The 24536-nt window shown below is 48.8% G+C and overlaps 1 protein-coding gene across 13 annotated transcripts in view; it reads right to left on the bottom strand.

The window, feature by feature from the left end:
- LOC140385689 (UDP-N-acetylglucosamine transporter TMEM241 homolog) overlaps nt 1-13060 on the bottom strand; it is a 223339-nt gene extending 210279 nt beyond the window's left edge. For 10 of the 13 annotated variants that reach the window (XR_011933422.1, XR_011933423.1, XR_011933424.1 and 7 more), the window contains exons 1-4: nt 12850-13060; nt 4768-4814; nt 4584-4664; nt 3828-3909 (exon numbers count right to left, since the gene is read on the bottom strand). Coding sequence is in view for 9 of the 13 variants with exons in the window: in XM_072468096.1 (XP_072324197.1) it covers nt 3828-3909; nt 4584-4664; nt 4768-4814; nt 12850-12915 (276 nt within the window). In the remaining 4 variants the exon portion in view is untranslated. The remainder of the gene's footprint in view (nt 1-3827; nt 3910-4583; nt 4665-4767; nt 4815-12849) is intronic. The other 3 variants (XM_072468102.1, XM_072468104.1, XM_072468105.1) reach the window with 3 other exon arrangements.
- Between the last annotated feature and the right edge of the window lie 11476 nt (nt 13061-24536).

Genomic DNA, 24536 nt, shown 5'->3' with positions numbered 1-24536 from the left:
TAGGTTAGAGAAAGGGGGTAATAAGGGTGAGACCGGTGCGAAAGGTAAACGGTTTTTGCACTATATTTATGGTTTCATGTATATTGTCTATTTTGTTGTTTCTATACCAAAAATACTTGAAAATGAAATGAAATGAAAATCGCTTATTGTCACAAGTAGGCTTCAAATGAAGTTACTGTGAAAAGCCCCTAGTCGCCACATTCCGGCGCCTGTTCGGGGAGGCTGGTACGGGAATTGAACCGTGCTGCTTTGGCCTGCCTTGGTCTGCTTTCAAAGCCAGCGATTTAGCCCTGCGCTAAACCAGCCCCTTCAATAAAATATATATCAATAAAATGTTCAATAAAATACCTCAATAAAATGTTTATTAAAAAAAAATGGATGTTCGTGCAATAGGAGGATCAGTGTCAGCGAGGATAAAAAAAATGGGCGAAGGGCAGGAAGAAAACACATTGGTCGTGGTAAATAGTTGTCTTTCCGGACTGGAGGACAGTAGATGGACGTGTTCCCCAAACCTCAAAGCTAAGATCGCTGTTTTTAAAAAAATATATATACACAAATGACTTTTAATACAGAGTAAAGTTTCGAAATAACATCAAACATGTGGCAAACGGCAAGGATGGTACTGATGGACTGCACCAGGTCAGATAGATAGACGAGCACAATGAGCTGATAAGCGACAGATGGAATTTAATAGAGAGATGCGTGAGGTGATGCATTTTGGAAGAAGGGGTGTCACGAGATAATATAGACTAAAGGATTTGCAGGGACAGCGGGACCAAAGAGATTAATTGCGTGGATCTTTGGAGGTGGTAAGACATACTGAGAAAGTAGTTAGCAAAGCATATGAGGTTTTGGACTTTATAAATAGAGATACGGAGTACAAAAACAGGGAAATGATGCTGAACCTTTATAAAGCTCTGTTTTGGCTATAATCAAGACAATTACTTCCTCTTCCAGTCACCATAATTTTAGGAAGGGTGTGAGAATCTTTAAGTGTGCAGGGGAAGATTTATCAGAATGGTTCCAGGAAAGAGGAATTTTAACTACACGGTTAGATTGGAGAAACTGGGACTGTTCTCCTTGGGTCAAAGGAGGTCATCGGGAAATCTGATGGAAGTGGACAAAATTATGACAGGTTTAGATAATAAGGTGGACAAAGAAAAGCTGTTAGGACAAGGACTGAGAGATTTAAGGTTTTGGGGCAAGAAATGCAGAGGAAGGATGCGAGAAACTTACTTATGGAGAATGATGGAAGCAAAATTGATCGACGATTTTAAAAGAAATTTGGCACTTAAAGGAAATAAACTGTATTAAACTATGGAGATAGAGTGGGGGAATAGAATGGACTGGATTGCTCAGATTGGCACAGACTCGATGGGCCAAATGGTCTCCTTCAGTGTCATAATGGCTCTATGGGCACATTTGAATGGCCTTGTCGTGCCCGACTTGGTGATGCGAACAGGCCATTAAATCTCACAAGATTAGCAACGCTCAGAATGCGTCGCGAGATCTCATTAGATCTCACGAGACGTCGTGATCTGGATCGCATCCTTGCTGGGTGTGATCCAGATTTACATATTTAAGTGAGCAGTTCGGCTGATATAAATATGTCAGCGCCCAATGCTCCCAAGGCCTGGGCGCGAATGCTCGTGCCTGGGAGACCACGCATGGTGCCATTTAGCACTGGTCCACGTTTTGTAACGGTACCTGGGGGTCTTCCAGGCCATTGGAGGACCCCGGGTGGTTGGGCTCTGGGCAGAGTGGTAGCCTAGCACTCCCACTGCCACACAGGCACCCTGCCAGTGCCACCCTGACACCGTCAGGGTGCCCAGGCAGCACTGTCAGGCTGACAGGGGCACTGCAAGGGTGCCAGGCTGGCAGTGCCAAGGTGCCCAGGTTGCCGGTATCAGGGATCAGTCCTGGGAGTGCCCTGACCTTGTGGGGTTGGGAGGAGGGGGTGCAGCGCTTGGGGCCTCCGAGCTGATAAATTGGGGACGTCCAGAGACTGTGGTAGGGGGTCGAGAGAGCGGAGCAGCATTTAGAAATGGTACCCGATCTCTTCTTGCACTGGAGAGCTGAGCCAGAGTCCCGTTTGAAACACCCCGCTGAATACGGCCAAATAGGACTTGTTTTTCCTGTTAATTTGCGCTCTATATCTCTAGTACTTAAATGATTAAATGGGTACGCACTTCAGTGGCTGTAAGGTAGGAATGGAGTTTGGTTTGCAATTCTAATATAATTTAAATTCAATATTACCTTAGTGTCATAGATAGTGTCATAGAATTTACAGTGCTGAAGGAGGCCATTCAGCCCATCGAGTCTGCACCGGCCCTTGGAAAGAGCACCCCACTTAAGCCTCACGCCTCCACCCCTATCCCCTTTATCCCCGTAACCCAACCTAACCTTTTTGGACACCAAGGGTAATTTAGAATGGCCAATCCACCTAACCTGCACATCTTTGGAATGTGGGCGGAAACCGGAGCAACCGGAGGAAACCCACGCAGACACAGGAAGAATATGCAGACTCCACACAGACAGTGACCCAAGCCGGGAATCGAACCTGGGACCCTGGAGCTGTGAAGCAACTGTGCTAACCACTATGCTACTGTGCTGCCCACCTTTCTTTTTATATTTTGTCCACAACTTTCCTGTATATGAAATTTTCAATGCATTTCAATGCAAGTTACTCTGCAATTTAGCCTTCAGGCTGTGAACACGTTTCCTGAATAAAATAGCAGTGCTGTATTAGTTTTGTCATTGGACTGGTTTAACATGACGGGTTGCTATGCTGAAAATGTTGCTGCACCCAGTTTTGGAGTTAACTCCTAATATGTTGAATCTAATATTACAGAAAATACAATTAGAAATTAGAGCGCAGCAACTCTGACAAATTCCAATTTACCACAGCTTAAATAAAAAGACTCGCAAAACATGACATTTGTGCCACTTCACTATATTGAGTGATAAAATAAAACGAGTGAATTGTGCAATACTTCCAAATTCACACCTGCACAAAACTGACAGCTGAAGAGCTGGCTTATAGTGTTTCCAGTGACCAAACGTTTGTTCAATCTACAAGTGAATCAGCAACGGACACACACCAGAAAATTTAATTGCTGATTTTTCAAGTTTGTGCTGCTGGTGAGGAGTTCACCCAGAAATGCGCGCGCCGGGAATCGCTGATGTGACGATTACAACTTTGGTGTGTAGAAATTCATGGGCAGTAGGCCCTTGATTTTCTGATAAAATGTTGATGAGCAAAGCTTCCTGCTGACAGCACCAATTCCACAATTCTATCAATACCAAACCTAGTGATTGGCATTCTTCCATCTGTGAGGTATGGTGGGAATGCCGCCTCAGAACTTGGGTTAGGTCAGATGAGATCATCTGCTGCCCTTCTTTTGACCAATAATCAGAATCATTTGTGTTTATGTAGTGTCTTTAACCTGATAAAACAGCAGCTGAACCTGGCCATTCTGATGCAGCTAGCTTCAGAAGAGGTTACAAATGATTTTAAGTCACAATGTTTGAAACATAGGTACTCCATCTAGCATTCAATTTTCATGTGCGCAAATTGGCTGCCTCATTTATGACTTTACAACAGTGATTACATTTCTAAAGTACTTCACTGGTTGAAAAGCACTTAGTGGATCATCCGGAGGCCTTTAAAGGCCTTGTATAAATGCAAGATTTTTTTTTTTACTACAGCATGTATAAATATAATTAAACTGCCTAAATATGGTTTTCAAATGCCCAATACAAAACTTCATTGAAGTCATCCTCCTTATCCCAAAGCTCCCCTTCCTAAACCAAAGAAAAGTCCTTACCAGTTTAGATAATGCCCGGGAACCTGCATAAATATTACCCACAAACAGTAATGCACCAGGGATCCAGGAAACCTTGGCAGACCTATCAAAGTTTAAATAACAAGGTTAGCTACAAAATCAAATGTTATTGCTGTAATGCAACTAGATGTGTCATTCCTTGGATTTAATGTCACTCAACTAACAATGTTATTGAGAAGTCAATTTCTCAGCAATATTTTGCTCACCAGGTTTACAACATTGCAGTTTCTAGATTCACTGGGGTAAAGGCAAATAATTTCCTCAAAGCTCTGCCAATCAGCCACCAGCAGATTGGCCAACTCCCATCATGGGAGTCAATCTGGGCTTTCAACTCTGTCAGATTCACGGTGGGAGACTCGGAAGAAATCCCCAATGAAAATCTATCTTCCTTTTGACTATCTAAAATAATAGATGGGCTGCTAGTGATGGGTCCCAAATATACACAAGGTGAGCTACACCAGACTTGACTTTAATTAACTTGCAAGATGTTCAGAGACTCTGGCATTTATTGCCCATCACTCGCTGTCCTGAGAAGGTAGTGGTGGGACTGCCTTCGTCAAAGCGGCTCGATACAATTGAGTGGCTTGCTCGGAATTGGGAGTTTATGCTTAAATTTGTGATTATGCGTTAGGCTTAATCCTAGGCAATGAAGGTGAAAGGTGTGTAATTGTTGGATCCAAAGCCTGAATCCAGAATGGTCTTTAGCTAGAGCGAATAGTATTGGCAAAATTTCCTTACCATAGGACATTACTGCTCATCTCCACCCTTCCTAATTTCCAGGCTATCTGAAGAAATACACTTCCCACAAACGTCTGCCAACTGTAAAAGAAAAGGGAGTGAAGGGGTCATTACAATTCAATCCAAATTATGGACCAATTCAAAAGTTCTAAATTCTACAAAATTACCTGCGGAACATACTCACCCTTGAAAAATTGTGGGATAGGTAAACTTCAGGTGTGAAAGGACATACTGGAAAATAAATGAAGGATCAATAAGATACCAGTGTGCTGCAGTAAGGCCAACATTTCAAATCAAAATATTTACGTGGTGTAGGCCTGGAAACATGACAGCCAATTTGGTGAGGTTTATTAACTGGAGTAATGTTATCTAAAAAGGTAAAAGGTAAAGTCGCTATAGTCCCAGGTGACCATAGGCTGCTTTCTCCTTTTGAGGGGAGAGCTGACTGGTGGAGGTTTAACCTGAGGATCACCTCACCTCAGACGAGGGGTAAGGTTGATAAGGCAGAGCCTTCATGAATAACCTCAGCCGGTACGGGAATTGAACCCGCGCTGTTGACCTTGCTCTGCATCACAAACCAGCTGCCTAGCCAACTGAGCTAAACCGGCCTCTGAATGCTATCGACTGCCCCGAATTTAGCACAGGAATTAACCACTAGGTTTACTCAGTGCCGCATAAGAGATTATCCAGAAATTATCGTACGAAGTCTTACAACACCAGGTGAAAGTTGTGATCCCGCTGAATGAAAGGTCGTTCATACTGAGCAAAGATCCCCCCGGTCCACCACACAGTCCACCGGGGCTGTGGTAAGACGCTATGGTGGTAGGACAAACACGTCGACGAGCGACGTAAAGACTCGGAAAAGGCGCACACGCTTGAGTGTACAAACACAATTATCAGTTATCAGTGGCCCAACTAACGATACAGCGCTTTTGATGTAGGAAAACGTTCCAAGACACTCCACAAGAAAAACTGACACCGAGCCGAAGGAATTATTAGGCCAGGTGACTGGAAGCTTGGTCAAACCATAATTTCCAAGTGCAGAGGGAATGTGGAGAGATTTTGGGAGGGAGTTCCAGAGTATAGGGCCCAGATGATAGGAGTGGGAATGACGCATTCACTGAAAGACAGATTTGAAGAAAAGCATTGCCTCTCAAGAGCTATGGAGTGACAAAGCCATGGAAAGATTTGAACAGGAGGTAGAGAATTTTAAAATTGAGACATTACTTAACCGAGAGTCTGATGGGGAAACGGTGTGAGTTAGGGAATGGGCAGCCCAGTTTTGGGTAGGTCAAGTTTACACCGAGTGGAAGATAAGGAGACCAACCAGGAATACATTGTTTAGCTCCAACAGTATTGTAGCATTGTGCGACGAGACTAAGTCTAGGGGCCCAAATTAATGATCCGGGGAAACAAGTTCAAGTCCCACCACGGGGAATTTGAATTCAATTAATGAAATAAATATGGAATACAACACTAATATTGGTAATGGTGACAAGTAAATTACTGGTACAGTATCTGAAATCCAGCTGTTCAAAACTTGGAGTTAATGTTCTGCATATCAATTTTGATCGAGTAAAATTTAAAGACAAACATAACTTGGACAATCCAGCTAGATTCTGCACTGGCAGAGTGTGGCTCCAGTTAGTTACCTGGCCAAATTCAAAATCCAGCATGGTCTCAGTCCCGAAGCTGCTGGATTTGAAGTACTGTGCCTGTACCAGGTTTTTGTCAAAATCCATCCATCTGACGAATATCCTTTAGGGAAAGAAATCTACTGTTCTGGCCTAAATGTGATTTCAGACCCACAGGGATGTGGTTTACTCCCTCAACTGCCCTCTGAACAGCCCAGTTAAGCCACTCAGATGTATTCGTAAAGGCAGCTCCCCAGCAGCTTCTCAAGGACAAGAAACAATGCTAACAAATAAGAACTAGGAGCAGGAGTGGGTCATCTAGCCTCTCGAGCTTGCCCCACCATTCAATAAGATCATGGTTGATCTTTCTGTGGACTCAGTTCCACTTACCCACCTGCTCACCTTAACCCTTAATTCCTTTTACTGTTCAAAACTCTATCTTGTCTTAAATACATTTAACAAGGTAGCCTCAAGTGCTTTACTGGTGAGGGAATTCCACAGATTTACAACCCTTTGGGTGAAGACTTTCCTCCTGAAAAAATGAAACGCAGTTCCTCAATGCAGTCCTAAATCTGCTCCTCCTTATTTTGAGGCGATGCCCCCTAGTTCTAGTTTAATCGCCAGTGGAAACAACCTCCCTGCTTCTATCTTAACTATTCCCTTCATAATTTATGTTTCTATCAGATCCCCCCTCGTTCTTCTAAATTCCGTGATTATAGTCCCAGTATACTCAGTCTCTCGTCATAAACCAATCCTCTCAACTCCAGAATCAACCGAGTGAATTTCCTCTGCACCCCTCCAGTGCCAGTACATCCTTTCTCAAGTAAGGAGACCAGGTGTGGCCTCACCAGCACCCTATACACCTGCAACATATCCTCCCTGTTTTTAAACTCCATCCCTCTAGCAAAGAAGGACAACATTCCATTTGCCTTCCTAATTACCAGCTGCACGAGGACAGGAGGTGGCACAGCGGTTAGCACTGGGGCCCCAGGTTCGAATCTGGTCCCTGGGCCACTATCCGTATGGAGTTTGCACATTCTCCCTGGTTCTGTGTGGGTTTCACCCCCACAACCCAAAAAGGTGGATTGGCCAAGCTAAATTGCCCCTTAATTGGAAAAAAAAATAATAATAATTGGGTACTCTAAATTCATGGAAAATAAATGACCCGCAAACCAACTTTTTTGCGATTCATGAACAAGGACACCTAGGTCCTTCTACATAGCAGCATACTGCTGGCCTTGCACCCAAAATGTTTTTTCCTATGAATGAGACGGTGGCTGAGGAAGGGAAATCAAATCACCAGTGCCAATAATAATAAATAATAATTGCTTATTGAACCAACGCTGCTGGCGCTGTTCTTCATTGCAAGCCAAATTGGGAGTTCGGGGCAGGAACTGAAGGAAATGGCTTTGGTCTTCTCAATATTGCATCAAAGGAAACAGTGGTTCATCCAGGACTGAAAGTCAGACAAACACTCTGGAAACACACTTACAGTGAGCGTCGATTTGTCAAAGAATGGTCCTGCCTGACTTAAGGAAGAACATAAGAACATAAGAACTAGGAGCAGGAGTAGGCCATCTGGTCCCTCGAGCCTGCTCCACCATTCAATGAGATTATGGCTGATCTTTTGTGGACTCAGCTCCACTTTCCGGCCCGAACACCATAACCCTTAATCCCTTTATTCTTCAAAAAACTATCTACCTTTATCTTAAAAACATTTAATGAAGGAGCCTCTACTGCTTCACTGGGCAAGGAATTCCATAGATTCACAACCCTTTGGGTGAAGAAGTTCCTCCTAAACTCAGTCCTAAAGTAACAAGGAAGACCACAAGGGTAGTGAATTTGATGTCGTTGACATGGGTTTTATCAAGGCTTTTGATAAGATTAAGTATGGTAGATTGATCAGAAAATTAAAGACAGTGGGATCAAAAGCAGAGTGACAAATTGGATCCAAAATCGATTCAGTGGCTGAAAACAAAGGCCCTTTTTTGGGGCTGGAAGGCTGTTTCCAGCGAGGCCCCGAGGGTTCACTACTGCATTAAAAGCAAATTATTGCAGATGCTGGAATCGGAAACAAAAACAGAAAATGCAGGACAATCTCAGCAGGTCTGACGGCATCTGTGGAGAGAGAAAAGAGCTAACGGTTTGAGCCTGGGTGACTCTTTGTCAAAGTGACAGAGAATTGGAAATAAGATCAGATTTATACTGTTATGAGGGGGTGGTGGTGTGGGCAATGGGGCTGGATAGAGGTCCAGTGTTAGCTGGAGATTGACAAAGATGTCATGGGCAAAAAGGCAAAGGGAATGTAAATGGTCGTGATAATGACTAAGGGCACAGAGGCATTATCAGCATCCCCAAAACAGTATAAATCTCATCGTATTTCCAATTCTCTCCAGCTTTGACAAAGAGTCATCTAGACTCGAGACGTTAACTCCCTTTTCTCTCTACATATGCTGTCAGACCTGCTGAGACTGTGCAGCAGTTTCTGTTTTTGTTTGGGCTCACTGTGTTACTTGCTGTTTATAGAACATACAGTGCAGAAAGAGGCCATTCGGCCCATCGAGTCTGCATCAACCCACTTAAGCCCTCACTTCTATCCTATCCCCATAACCCAATAACCCCTTCAAACCATTTTGGTCACTAAGGGCAATTTATCATGGCCAATCCACCTAACCTGCACATCTTTGGACTGTGGGAGGAAACCGGAGCACCTGGAGGAAACCCACGGAGATATGGGGAGAACGTGCAAACTCCACACAGACAGTGACCCAGCGGGGAATCGAACCTGGGACCCTGGCTCTGTGAAGCCACAGTGCTATCCACTTGTCCTACCGTGCTGCCCTAAATGGTGCATAACAATGAGTTGGACTGAATGCATGATCAAAATTGGCTGTGTGGCTGGTGGGGAGGAAAAGCAACTGTAAACTGCAAAACCTACTAACGGTCAGATGGGCAGAAAAGCAGATGGAATTCTGTCTGGAGGAGAGATATTGCATTTGGCAAAGGCAAAGAAATGCAAAATAAATGCGAGGAAGTGTGAAGGACCAGACGAACATATCCAGCAATCTCTGAAGGTAGCAGGATAGGCAGAAAAGGTGGTCAAGAAGGCCTATAGGACACTTTCACTTTTTGGCCAAGGCCTAGCGTACGGGGAGTAGCAAGATTATGCTGGAACTGTATAGACTGGACTGCAGCTACAGTATTTCATCACACTAGAGAAGGTACCGGGAAATTTATGAGGGTGTCACCATGAATGGGAAATTTAGCTGTGAGGGAAGTTTGGATAGGCTGAGGTTGTTCTCCTTGGAATCGAGGAGGTTGAGGGGAGATTTAACCGAGGTGCAGAAAATGTTGTAGCCATCTGGGATGGCCACTTACAATAAGGAACATGGACAGTCGAAAAGCATAAAGGGAAAAATGGACAACGCAAGGTTCAGACAGGCTCAGAGCCTGAATGTATATTTGTGAGCGAAGAATCCAGACGGAATCAAAACCCCCAACCGATTAGCATTTTGATGGCCCATCTCCGTCAGACAAAGGACTGATACTTGAGCGATCGATACAATCCCAGGCATTTCGGCGCCACTCCCTGTACTCGGGAAGCGTAAACAACAGGGTCAATGACCGCTTAGGACACGCCCAGCCATCAAGGCACCCGCCCCTTTATTGGTTCAGATCGAACACAGTGATCAAGAATTATCCAATTAGTGGGGTCCAAACTGAAGGACCACCCAAAAGAGCACGAAAACCCCCAAGGATAAAGAGAGAGACCACCATGTGTTCGGCCTCTCTTGGACCTGGCGCTCCGACAACGTCTACTTCCAATTGCAGCACCACCAAAGCAAGTTCAAGTTCAACGCCCGCTACCAGACGGATGAGCCCAGCTGAGCAGCAGTCACTTCTCCAGGCCCAATAGACCCAGATTCGAACAACGGCCACTGTTCCTCTGACTTAAGCCGGGTGCCTGAAGTTAAGTACAGGCTGTCATAGTTGATAGGTGTAGTTTAACTAGTAGTGTCTATGTTGCATGATTAATTGTGTGTGTAAATAAAGTACCCTTGATCTTGAACTAACTAACTGGTGTTTGGCTCTTTGATCAATATCCGGTTGAACCTTGTGGTGGTATCATTTGATACCTGGCGACTCTGAGCAATATAATATTGATATCCAAAGAACGAAGGGCAACCTCACTGACTGCCATATTTACAGCAGGTAAAAAAAAGGCAACAACGTTGAGATGTCTGATAATGTGGATCGAAAGGATCTATTTCCATTAAAAGGAGAGATCAATAACCGGGGTGGGGGATTGAGTAAGTGGTAGAAGGGTTAGCTGGGTCTTGGGTAACTGCTTTGTAACAGTAGATGGTGCGGGTTTGTAACTCGCTGCCTTTAAGAATGACAGAGGCAAAGATTTTGATCACATTTGAAGAAAATCACTCTAGGAAATGCACTTGAGGTGTCATAACCTACTAGGCTATGGACCAATAGAGGAAGAAGGGATTTGGACGCATGGCTCTTTACTGGCTCGCACAGAAATAATAGGCGAGTGGACTCTGACTGGGATGTAAATCCATGTGTATTGCAAAGGCCAGAGAAGTTAAAACAAATCACAAAAAAATGTACTGCTCTAGGCAAGGTGCAAAGTGGGAAATTGATTTTTGTTTCCACACAATGAATTCTGGCAAGTAGAGAATTTAGTTTCTATTAGCCAAATTTAGCATTCTTTCTTATCGGTGCAAACTGATCCTGGTTCCCCCCTCCCCCCTCCCCCCCCCCCCTCCCCCCCCCCCCCCCCCTCCCCCCTCCCCCCCCCCCCCCCCCCCTCCCTCCCCCTCCCTCCCTCCCCCTCCCTCCCCCCTCCCCCCCCCCTCCCCCCCCCCCCCTCCCTCCCCCCTCCCTCCCTCCCCCCTCCCTCCCTCCCCCTCCCTCCCCCCCTCCCCTCCCTCCCCCCTCCCCCCCCCCTCCCCCCTCCCTCCCCCCTCCCCCCCCCCCCCTCCCCCCCTCCCCCCCCCCTCCCCCCTCCCCCCCCCCTCCCTCCCCCCTCCCTCCCCCCTCCCCCCCCCCCTCCCCCCTCCCCCCTCCCCCCCCCCTCCCACTTTTTAGGGTAATGGATCTCGTCATTTACTGCAAGCATTATCACTGGTACATAGAACATACAGTGCAGAAAGAGGCCATTTGGCCCATCGAGTCTGCACCGACCCACTTAAAGCCCTAATTTCCACCCTATCCCCGTAACCCAATAACCCCTAACCTTTTTGGACACCAAGAGCAATTTAGCATGGCCAATCCACCTAACCTGCACGACTTGGACTGTGGGAAGAAACAGGAGCACCCGGAGGAAACCCATGCAGACATAGGGAGAACGTGCAGACTTCGCACAGAGTGACCCAGTAGGGAATCGAACTTGGGACCCTGGCGCTGTGAAGCCACAGTGCTATCCACTTGGGTTCCATGCTGCCCATGTTAAGTCATTAATAATATTTTATATACTTGTTGCCATTTGTATAACTGCTTTTTCTTTAAGGTATTCAGCAATTTTCAGGCCACAGAGGAAATTATCCCACTTCCATCACAACATGTCGATTTCTCCTCCCTCCCCTTTGACACAGAACAATTCACAGTGTTTCCCAAACATTCAGCCAGCAGCACACATTAGAAACAAGACCTCCAAATCCCAGCACCATTCTCTCACCGCCCCCCCCCCCCCCCCCTCACAAAGACTTGGCTCAACATTGTCCACCCTGTAGGATGATTCTGCCTCGCTGAGGAACACAAATGGTAGATTTCAGTTGAGGGTTCCTCCCACTTCTTTGTTAAATGCTGAGGCAGATTTGCAGGACAACTGACGGGTGAACTGGGCTGAGCTTCAGGCTCAGGGTGAAAGTGGGCTTGGCTGGGCCGGGGGATGACTCCGGGGTTCGGTGGGGCTGGGGGTGACTCGGGGTCGACTCGGGATCAGGGGCGACTGTGGGGTTGGGCTGGGGGTGACTGTGGGGCTGGGCTGGGGGGTGACTGTGGGGCTGGGCTGAGGGTGACTGTGGGGCTGGGCTGGGGGGTGACTGTGGGGCTGGGGGTGACTGTGGGGCTGGGGGTGACTGTGGGGCTGGGCTGGGGGGTGTCTGTGGGGCTGGGCTGAGGGGTGTCTGTGGGGCTGGGCTGGGGGGTGTCTGTGGGGCTGGGCTGGGGGGTGTCTGTAGGGATGGGCTGGGGGGGGGGGTGTCTGTGGGGCTGGGCTGGGGGTGTCTGCGGGGCTGGGGGTGTCTGTGGGGCTGAGCTGGGGGTGACTGTGGGGCTGGGCTGGGGGTGACTGTGGGGCTGGGCTGGGGTGACTGTGGGGCTGGGCTGGGGGTGACTGTGGGGCTGGACTGGGGGTGACTGTGGGGCTGGGCTGGGGGTGACTGTGGGGCTGGGCTGGGCTGGGGGTGACTGTGGGGCTGGACTGGGGGGGTTGCAGAGCTGGAGGGGGGTGGGGGGTCTGCGGAGCTGGGGGGGGGGGGGGTCTGCGGAGCTGGGGGGGGGGGTCTCTGGGGCTGGGGGTGTCTGCGGGGCTGGGCTGTGGGTGTCTGTGGAACTGGGCTGAGTTGTGAAGCGCTGGTGAAAGTTCAGTGTGACTCCTGCTCGCAGCCTCTCACCTTGTTGGTAAAATAAGAAGCGAGGAAGAGGAGCGAGTAGCAAAGTGCGGGTCCCTTTAACCACATCTGGTTGTTGTAATGGCCCGAGCGAGTCCAGCCTGGGTGTCAGGCCGGATCCCGGAGCTCCTGATGGGCTGTGAATCGCATCCTTTACACCGAGGATAAACTCTCTGAAGCCATTTTACAGACACGTCGCTCCCTGATGAACCAATAAGCATCACATCCTACTCCGGACCAAGAACTCTTAAAGGGACAGCACGACTGCATGCAACAAGCTGACAGGGAGCAGTCACCCTGGCCAGCACTGTCAAAACCAGCAGAGCTCTGTACACCAGCACCATCAAAACCAGCAGAGCCCTCTACACCAACACCAGCACTATCAAAACCAGCAGAACCCTCTACACCAGCACCATAAAAACCAGCAGAGCCCTTTACACCAACACCAGCACTATCAAAACCAGCAGAGCCCTCTACACCAACACCAGCACTACCAAAACCAGCAGAGCCCTCTACACCAACACTCTCAAAACCAGCCGAGCCCTCTACACCAGCACCAATGCTGTCAAAACCAGCAGAACCCAATAAACCAGCACCATAAAAACCAGGAAAGCCCTCTACACCAACACGAGCACTATCAAAACCAGCAGAGCCCTCTGCACCAGCACCAGCACTATCAAAACCTGCAGAGCCCTCTACACCAACACCCCCAAAATCAGCAGAGCCCTCCAAACCAACATAGTCAAAACAAGCAGAGCCCTCCACACCAGCACAGTCAAAACCAGCAGAGCCCTCTACACCAACACCAGCACCATAAAAACCAGCAGAGCCCTCTACACCAGCACCACCATCACGAAACCCAGCAGAGCCCTCTATATCAACACCAACACTCTCAAAACCAGCAGAGTCCTGAACACCAGTACTATCAAAACCAGCAGAGCCCTCTACACCAACACTGTCAAAACTAGCAGAGTCCTCTACACCAATGCTGTCAAAACCAGCAGAGCCCTCTACACGAACACCAGCACTATCAAAACCTGCAGAGCACGCTACACAAACACCAGCACTGTCAAAACCAGCAGACCCCTCTACACCAACACCAGCACCATCAAAACCAGCAGAGTCCCCTACACCAACACCAGCACCATCAAAACAGCAGAGCCCTCAACACCAAAACTCTCAAACCCAGCAGAGCCCTCTACACCAAAACCAGCACTATCAAAACCAGCAAAGTCCTCTACACCAACACTCTAAAAACCAGCAGAACCCTCTACATCAGTACTGCCCAAACCACCAGAGCCCTCTACACCAACACAGTCAAAACCTGCAGAGCCCTCTACACCAACACAGTCAAAACCTGCAGAGCCCTCTACACCAGCACCATCAAAACCAGCAGAGCCCTCTACACCAACACTCTAAAAGCCAGCATAGCCCTCTACACCAATGCTGTCAAAACCAGCAGAGCCCTCTACACCAACACCAAAACTGTCAAAACCTGAAGAACCTTCTACACCAGCACTGTCAATGCCAGCAGATCCTTCTGCACCAGTACTGCCAAAACCAGCAGAGCCCTCTACACCAACACCAACACTGTCAAATCCAGCAGAACCCACAGCACCAGCACTGCCAAAACTAGCAGAGTCCCCTCCACCAGCACCAACACTGTCAAAACTAGCAGAACCCCCTACACTAGCACCAAAAGTTTCAGGATGTGAGCGACTTGTCACAAAGGACTGAGCGACTGCACTTCTACTATTTCACAATGTTGTTGGTATCACTGCTGCCATTAATCTTTTATTTAAAATGATCCCCAATGTGCTGACCGTGAGGAACTCAGTAATAGTGTGCCATTGAGCAACAGGGGAGATGGCTGGGGTTTCTGTTGTCCAAGAGGATCATTACTTCAAAGTTAATTGCTGTGAATGTTATATGCCAGGTGACAATTTAAAGAAGGAGGTTGCCTTGATGCTGCTGAAAGTTGCCTCATCAATAATGGAGCTTGTATGGAGCTGAACACAGAAACACTAGAGCTGAAGACTTCTGAAATAATCTTGCGGGCCTGTGTTGGTGGTTTTTGCTAACCAGCTCCATGTTTTAATTTCAGGTCTGACCTCAGCCACCCCTTTCATAGACTCCAGTTTTTGCCAGGTCCTTGGTACTGCTGTCTTGATGTCAAAGGGATCTCTCACCATGCTTCATAGGGACAGTGTGCTAGTGTCACACGGGAGGGTTTAAACTAGTATGGCAGGGGGGTGGGCACAGGAGCAATAGGTCAGAAGGTGAGAACATTGAGGGAGAACTAGGGAATAGGGACAGTGTGGCTCTGAGGCAGAGCAGACAGGGAGAAGTTGCTGAACACAGCGGGTCTGGTGGCCTGAAGTGCATATGTTTTAATGCAAGGAGCATTACGGGTAAGGCAGATGAACTTAGAGCTTGGATTAGTACTTGGAACTATGATGTTGTTGCCATTACAGAGACCTGGTTGAGGGAAGGGCAGGATTGACAGCTAAACGTTCCAGGATTTAGATGTTTCAGGCGGGATAGAGGGGGATGTAAAAGGGGAGGTGGAGTTGCGCTACTTGTTCGGGAGAATATCACAGCTGTACTGCGAGAGGACACCTCAGAGGGCAGTGAGGCTATATGGGTAGAGATCAGGAATAAGAAGGGTGCAGTCACAATGTTGGGGGTATACTACAGGCCTCGCAACAGCCAGGGGGAGATAGAGGAGCAGATAGGTAGACAGATTTTGGAAAAGAGTAAAAACAACAGGGTTGTGGTGATGGGAGACTTCAACTTCCCCAATATTGACTGGGACTCACTTAGTGCCAGGGGCTTAGACGGGGCGGAGTTTGTAAGGAGCATCCAGGAGGGCTTCTTAAAACAATATGTAGACAGTCCAACTAGGGAAGGGGCGGTACTGGACCTGGTATTGGGGAATGAGCCCGGCCAGGTGGTAGATGTTTCAGTAGGGGAGCATTTCGGTAACAGTGACCACAATTCAGTAAGTTTTAAAGTACTGGTGGACAAGGATAAGAGTGGTCCTAGGATGAATGTGCTAAATTGGGGGAAGGCTAATTATAACAATATTAGGTGGGAACTGAAGAACATAGATTGGGGGTGGATGTTTGAGGGCAAATCAACATCTGACATGTGGGAGGCTTTCAAGTGGCAGTTGAAAGGAATACAGGACCGGCATGTTCCTGTGAGGAAGAAAGATAAATACGGCAATTTTCGGGAACCTTGGATGACGAGTGATATTGTAGGCCTCGTCAAAAAGAAAAAGGAGGCATTTGTCAGGGCTAAAAGGCTGGGAACAGACGAAGCCTGCGTGGAATATAAGGAAAGTAGGAAGGAACTTAAGCAAGGAGTCAGGAGGGCTAGAAGGGGTCACGAAAAGTAATTGGCAAATAGGGTTAAGGAAAATCCCAAGGCTTTTTACACGTACATAAAAAGCAAGAGGGTAGCCAGGGAAAGGGTTGGCCCACTGAAGGATAGGCAACGGAATCTATGTGTGGAGCCAGAGGAAATGGGCGAGGTACTAAATGAATACTTTGCATCAGTATTCACCAAAGAGAAGGAATTGGTAGATGTTGAGTCTGGAGAAGGGGGTGTAGATAGCCTGGGTCACATTGTGATCCAAAAAGACGAGGTGTTGGGTGTCTTAAAAAATATTAAGGTAGATAAGTCCCCAGGGCCTGATGGGATCTACCCCAGAATACTGAAGGAGGCTGGAGAGGAAATTGCTGAGGCCTTGACAGAAATCTTTGGATCCTCGCTGTCTTCAGGGGATGTCCCGGAGGACTGGAGAATAGCCAATGTTGTTCCTCTGTTTAAGAAGGGTAGCAAGGATAATCCCGGGAACTACAGGCCGGTGAGCCTTACTTCAGTGGTACAAACAAAGAACAAAGAACAAAGAAATGTACAGCACAGGAACAGGCCCTTCGGCCCTCCAAGCCCGTGCCGACCATACTGCCCGACTCAACTACAATCTTCTACACTTCCTGGGTCCGTATCCTTCTATTCCCATCCTATTCATATATTTGTCAAGATGCCCCTTAAATGTCCCTATCGTCCCTGCTTCCACTACCTCCTCCGGTAGCGAGTTCCAGGCACCCACTACCCTCTGCGTAAAAAACTTGCCTCGTACATCTACTCTAAACCTTGCCCCTCTCACCTTAAACCTATGCCCCCTAGTAATTGACCCCTCTACCCTGGGGAAAAGCCTCTGACTATCCACTCTGTCTATGCCCCTCATAATTTTGTATACCTCTATCAGGTCGCCCCTCAACCTCCTTCGTTCCAGTGAGAACAAACCGAGTTTATTCAATCGCTCCTCATAGCTTATGCCCTCCATACCAGGCAACATTCTGGTAAATCTCTTCTGCACCCTCTCTAAAGCCTCCACATCCTTCTGGTAGTGTGGCGACCAGAATTGAACACTATACTCCAAGTGTGGCCTAACTAAGGTTCTATACAGCTGCAACATGACTTGCCAATTCTTATACTCAATGCCCCGGCCAATGAAGGCAAGCATGCCGTATGCCTTCTTGACTACCTTCTCCACCTGTGTTGCCCCTTTCAATGACCTGTGGTAGGGAAATTACTGGAGAGAATTCTTCGAGACAGGATCTACTCCCATTTGGAAGCAAATGGACGTATTAGTGAGAGGCAGCACGGTTTTGTGAAGGGGAGGTCATGTCTCACTAACTTGATAGAGTTTTTCGAGGAGGTCACTAAGATGATTGATGCAGGTAGGGCAGTAGATGTTGTCTATATGGACTTCAGTAAGGCCTTTGACAAGGTCCCTCATGGTAGACTAGTACAAAAGGTGAAGTCACACGGGATCAGGGGTGAGCTGGCAAGGTGGATACAGAACTGGCTAGGCCATAGAAGGCAGAGAGTAGCAATGGAGGGATGCTTTTCTAATTGGAGGGCTGTGACCAGTGGTGTTCCACAGGGATCAGTGCTGGGACCTTTGCTCTTTGTAGTATATATAAATGATTTGGAGGAAAATGTAACTGGTCTGATTAGTAAGTTTGCAGACGACACAAAGGTTGGTGGAATTGCGGATAGCGATGAGGACTGTCGGAGGATACAGCAGGATTTAGATTGTCTGGAGACTTGGGCGGAGAGATGGCAGATGGAGTTTAATCCGGACAAATGTGAGGTAATGCATTTTGGAAGGTCTAATGCAGGTAGGGAATATACAGTGAATGGTAGAACCCTCAAGAGTATTGAAAGTCAAAGAGATCTAGGAGTACAGGTCCACAGGTCATGGAAAGGGGCAACACAGGTGGAGAAGGTAGTCAAGAAGGCATACGGCATGCTTGCCTTCATTGGCCGGGGCATTGAGTACAAGAATTGGCAAATCATGTTGCAGCTGTATAGAACCTTAGTTAGGCCACACTTGGAGTATAGTGTTCAATTCTGGTCGCCACACTACCAGAAGGATGTGGAGGCTTTAGAGAGGGTGCAGAAGAGATTTACCAGAATGTTGCCTGGTATGGAGGGCATTAGCTATGAGGAGCGGTTGAATAAACTCGGTTTGTTCTCACTGGAACGAAGGAGGTTGAGGGGAGACCTGATAGAGGTATACAAAATTATGAGGGGCATAGACAGAGTGGATAGTCAGAGGCTTTTCCCCAGGGTAGAGGGGTCAATTACTAGGGGGCATAGGTTTCAGGTGAGAGGGGCAAGGTTTAGAGTAGATGTACGAGGCAAGTTTTTTACGCAGAGGGTAGTGGGTGCCTGGAACTCGCTACCGGAGGAGGTAGTGGAAGCAGGGACGATAGGGACATTTAAGGGGCATCTTGACAAATATATGAATAGGATGGGAATAGAGGGATACGGACCCAGGAAGTGTAGGAGATTGTAGTTTAGTCGGGCAGCATGGTCGGCACGGGCTTGGAGGGCCGAAGGGCCTGTTCCTGTGCTGTACATTTTTTTGTTCTGTGTTCTTTGTTCACATGTATTTCCCCCCTCGGCCTTGGCTTGGTGAAGGCCAGGAGCTGAATGGTAATTATGAAAGCTGAACTGAGAATCAGTTAGCAGCTTCTTGGTGAGCAGTCATTTCTCCATGGCACTAACCTTCGACAAACTGGAAGAAAGAAGCATGGCTATCACAAAAAAAACTTTGATTACCTCATCATTGTTCGGATAGTAATGGTATAAAAGACTGAAATTCTTGTCTTCTTTCATTTTAACAAAATACGTTGACAAGCAAACTGTATGTTGAAGTTCAAATCTCAATTAATTGAGTCCATAATTCCCTCAAGATAACGCAGGCTCACAGGGGCCGACCAACACTTGTGCTTCAAACCAACACTCTCAAAGTTAGTGACAGTAAGAATTTCAGCTTCCTAGGAAAGATGTACACATAAAACAATGGCAGGTATTTGAAGCCCATAGGTACACACAACAGGAGTGGTGTGACATATGTCGTGTTGGGTGTTCTGATGTACAAACGATCCAACACGGATGGAGATGGTGTAAGTCAATTTTATTGACTACTTAACTGTAACAGCACACTGCTAACAATGAAGGCCATTAATGATTGGACAAACCAACCACAGCTTTCTATAGAGATGTAGGATACCTTTAGTTTTCGGTTGTTCAGAAGATAGTGTAGATCTTCACTCGCTCAGCCCTGAAACTGCATCTATAGTATTCCTTGTCATTTAAGTAGCAGGTTTAAAACTCCTCAAGAACTCGTGACATCCACTCACATCTCATATCAGGGCAATAGCAGCAAGAGGTGAAATTTTTTTTTAAAAAAAATATTTTTTATTAAGGTTTTTTTAACAACACAATTTTTTTCCCCTTACAAACAATCACCCCCCCCCCCCCCCCCGTAACAAAATAACGCAAATTCTCCCTGAGCAAGATATATATATGGCAAGATGGTATATTTACATAGCTTTATACACTGGCTCTTGGCCGCGCGTACCGTTTCCCCCCACCCTCCATGCTATCTCCCGCTCGTCCATCCCCTCAAACAGTCTCTCGTTCCCCCCCCCCCCGCCCCCCCAGGGTTGCTGCTGCTACTGAACGACCTTCTTCTAACGCTCCGCGAGATATTCTAGGAACGGTTGCCACTGCCTGTAGAACCCCTGTGCAGGCCCTCTCAAAGCGAACTTAATTCTCTCCAATTTTATGAACCCCGCCATGTCGTTAATCCAGGCCTCCAGGCTAGGGGGCTTTGCCTCCTTCCACAATAGCAAGACCCTTCGCCGGGCTACTAGGGACGCAAAGGCCGGAATTCCGGCCTCTTTCGCCTCCTGCACTCCCGGCTCATCCACCTCTCCAAATATTGCTAGCCCCCAGCTTGGCTTGACCCGGACTTTCACCACCTGGGATATTACTCCCGCCACTCCTCTCCAGAACCCCTCCAATGCCGGGCATGACCAAAACATATGGACATGGTTCGCCGGGCTCCCTGAACATCTTTCACATCTATCCTCTACCCCAAAGAACCTACTCAGCCTCGCCCTCGTCAGATGCGCTCTGTGAACCACCTTAAATTGTATCAGACTGAGCCTGGCACACGAGGAGGAGGTATTAACCCTACCCAGGGCATCGGCCCATAGCCCTTCCTCAATCTCCTCCCCCAGCTCCTCCTCCCATTTACCTTTCAGTTCTTCTACTAGCGCTTCCCCCTCTTCTTTCATCTCTTGGTATATTTCCGACACCTTGCCCTCCCCGACCCATACCCCCGAGATCACCCTATCTTGAACTTCTTGTGCCGGGAGCAACGGAAATTCCCTCACCTGTCGCCTCACAAAAGCCCTCACCTGCATATATCTAAATGCATTTCCCGGGGGTAACTCAAATTTCTCCTCCAGTGCCCCGAGGCTCGCAAATGTCCCGTCAATGAACAGGTCCCCCATTCTTCTTATCCCCGCCCGATGCCAGCCTTGGAACCCCCCCGTCCATCTTCCCCGGTACAAACCGGTGGTTACCCCTGATCGGGGACCACACCGATGCTCCCATTGCACCCCTGTGGCTTCTCCACTGGCCCCAGATCTTTAGTGTTGCTGCCACCACCGGGCTTGTGGTGTATTTTGTCGGCGAGAGCAGCAGCAGTGCCGTTACCAACGCCCCCAGGTTCGTTCATTTACAGGACGCCATCTCCATCCTCTTCCATGCCGCCCCCTCTCCCTCCATAACCCACTTACGGACCATCGCCACATTTGCTGCCCAGTAGTAACTCTCTAGGTTTGGCAAAGCCAACCCTCCTCGGTCCCTGTTGCGTTCCAAGAACCCTCTCCTAACCCTCGAGGTCTTATTTGCCCACACATACCCCATGATACTCCTACCTACTCTCTTGAAAAAGCCCTTGGTGATCACGATGGGGAGGCACTGAAACACGAACAAAAACCTCGGAAGGACCACCATTTTGACCGACTGCACCCTACCCGCCAACGAGTGAGGGAGCATGTCCAATCTTTTAAAATCCTCCTCCATTTGCTCCACCACCCTCATCAAATTCAGTTTATGTAGGGCCCCCCAACTTCTGGCTATCTGGATCCCCAGATACTGAAAATTCCTCTCCGCCCTCCTCAGCGGTAGGTCCCCTATCCCTCTTTCTTGGTCCCCTGCCTGTAATACAAAAAGCTCACTCTTCTCTACATTAAGCTTGTAGCCCGAGAACTCTCCAAACTCCTTCAGAGTCTGCATGACCTCCACCATCCCCTCCATTGGGTCCGCCACGTATAGCAGCAGGTCATCCGCATATAGCGATACCCGATGCTCCTCTCCCCCGCGGACTATCCCCCTCCATTTCTGAGGCTCCCTAAGTGATATGGCCAAGGGTTCGATCGCCAATGCAAACAAGAGGGGGGACAGGAGGCACCCCTGTCTCGTCCCTCGGTACAGCCAAAAGTACTCCGACCTCCGCCGGTTTGTCACTACGCTCGCCACCGGGGCGCTGTAAAGGAGCTTAACCCATCTAATAAACCCTCCCCCGAACCCAAACCTGCGCAATACCTCCCAGAGGTACTCCCACTCTACTCGGTCAAAGGCTTTTTCCGCGTCCATAGCTGCCACTATCTCTGCCTCTCCCTCCTCCGATGTCATCGTTATCACGTTTAAGAGCCGCCGCACATTGGTATTTAACTGCCTGCCCTTTACGAATCCCGTTTGGTCTTCGTGAATCACCCCCGGGACACAGTCCTCAATCCTAGTGGCCAGTACCTTCGCCAATAGCTTAGCATCCACATTGAGGAGCGAAATCGGCCTGTACAATCCACATTGCTGTGGATCCTTGTCTCGCTTTAGAATCAGGGAGACTGTCGCCTCTGACATTGTCTGGGGCAGGGTTCCCTCCTCTCTTGCCTCGTTGAAGGTCCTCACTAGTAGCGGGGCCAGCAGGTCCACATATTTTCCATAGAATTCCACCGGGAACCCATCCGGCCCCGGGGCCTTCCCCGCCTGCATGCTCCCCAAACCCTTACTCAACTCCTCCAACCCAATTTGTGCCCCCAAACCAACCGCCTCCTGCCCCTCCACCCTCGGGAACCCCAGCTGGTCCAGGAATCGCCTCATCCCCCCTTCACCCCCTGGGGGCTGGGATCTGTACAGCTCTTCATAGAAGTCCTTAAATACCTTATTTATTTCCATTGCCCTTCGAACCGTGGCTCCCCTTCCATCTTTGATTCCCCCTATTTCCCTCGCTGCCGGCCTCTTACGGAGCTCGTGCGCCAGCATCCGACTAGTTTTTCCCCGTACTCGTAAGTCGCCCCTTGCGCCTTCCTCCACTGTGCCTCCGCCTTGCCCATGGTCAGCAGGTCAAACTCCGTCTGGAGCCATCGCCTTTCCCCAAGTAATCTTTCCTCCGGGGCCTCTGCGTATCTCCTGTCCACCCGCAAGATCTCCCCCACTAGCCTCTCCCCTTCCATTCCCTCTATCTTCTCCCTATGAGCCCTGATGGAGATCAGCTCTCCCCTGATCACCGCCTTCAACACCTCCCATACCACCCCCACTCGCACGTCCCCGTTGTCGTTGGCCTCCAAGTACCTTTCAATACACCCCTCACCTTCCCACACATCACCTCATCGGCCAGCAGTCCCACATCCAGCCGCCACAGCGGGCGTTGGTCCCTCTCCTCTCCCAGCTCCAGTTCCACCCAGTGCGGGGCATGGTCCGAAACGGCTATCGCCGAATACTCCGTCCCCCCCACTCTCGGGATGAGCGCCCTGCCCAGAACAAAGAAATCTATCCGGGAGTAAGCCTTATGCACGTGGGAGAAAAAAGAAAATTCCCTGGCCTGCGGTCTTGCAAACCTCCTTGGGTCCACTCCCCCCATCTGATCCATAAACCCCCTAAGTACCTTGGCCGCCGCCGGCCTCCTTCCCGTCCTTGATCTGGAGCGGTCCAGTGCTGGATCCAGCACCGTATTGAAGTCCCCTCCCATTAACAGTCCTCCTACCTCCAGGTCCGGAATGCGCCCCAACATGCGCTTCATGAATCCAGCATCATCCCAGTTTGCGGCGTATACGTTTACCAACACCACCCACGTCCCTTGCAACCTACCACTCACCATCACATATCTCCCTCCATTATCCGCTACGATAGTCTTGGCCTCAAATGACACATGCTTTCCCACCAGAATTGGCACCCCTCTATTTTTTGCGTCCAATCCCGAGTGAAATACCTGTCCTACCCATCCCTTTCTTAACCTGACCTGGTCCGCCACCTTCAGGTGTGTCTCTTGGAGCATTGCCACATCTGCCTTCAGACCCTTCAAGTGCGCGAACACTCGACCCATTCAGGCCCCTCACGTGCCACGTTATCAGCCGGATTTGAGGGACTCTCACCCCCTCCGCCGCCGCCATCTCCTTTTCTGGGCCAGTCCCTTGTCTGCGTCTCCCTCACTCTCCAGTCCCCCAGCTGGGGGACCCCCGCCCCAGCCACCTCTTCTGTGTCCCGTTCTCTTTCGGCCAGTGCAGCAGCAACCCATTTCCCCCCCACCTTCCCCCCCTCCCTCCTCTCCCCTCCCTCCCCCCCCCCCGCCCCCGCTAGATCCCTGTCTAGCTTTTTTGCTCCCCCATATCCCTCCCGTAAGTCAGCTGACACCTGCTGACCCCGGCTTTCCCCGCCATCCCTTTAACCCCCCCGTGTGGGAATCTCCCAATCAATGTACATTCCTTTGTTCCCCTTCCCGCCTTTTTTGCCACGCGCGGGAAAGACAACCCCGCGCTTCCCAAAGCCTGCCCCGCCTCCCATGGCGCAGCTCCTGTCATGGCCTTGTCCCTCTCCCCCAGCCCATATATCCTTTCCTGCTCATGGTTGACCCCCTATGTACAACAACCGTCATACTTCAACCCTCAAACACCCCCCTCCCACACAAACCCTCAATAGAGTCCAATTTTTCAGCTAGTATACAAGAGGTGAAATATTATGCAACATTTTCAGAGGTCAGAACATGGTGGGCTGCAAATAATAGCTTGCATGATGTGTGGCCAGGCAGAACACTTACTAACAATGGTCAGGGCTTAATCATGCACTGTAAATTCTATGGTAATCTATGATGTGGGATTATATGTTGATAGTGTGAGAGAAGTGAATCTATAGGAGTTCATTATCAGACTCTGATGGGGGCACATTCCACACTGAAACAATTGGAAGCAAGATGGAATGCAGAAACATCCAAAAAGTGCAAGTGAACAATTTCCAAAACTATGGCTGTACAC

The sequence above is a fragment of the Scyliorhinus torazame genome, chromosome 11, assembly GCF_047496885.1.
Source record: "Scyliorhinus torazame isolate Kashiwa2021f chromosome 11, sScyTor2.1, whole genome shotgun sequence".
Classification (NCBI taxonomy): Eukaryota; Metazoa; Chordata; class Chondrichthyes; order Carcharhiniformes; family Scyliorhinidae; genus Scyliorhinus; species Scyliorhinus torazame.
The sequence above is the reverse complement of the archived record's forward strand: the minus strand, read 5'-3'. Positions and strand labels throughout refer to the sequence as shown.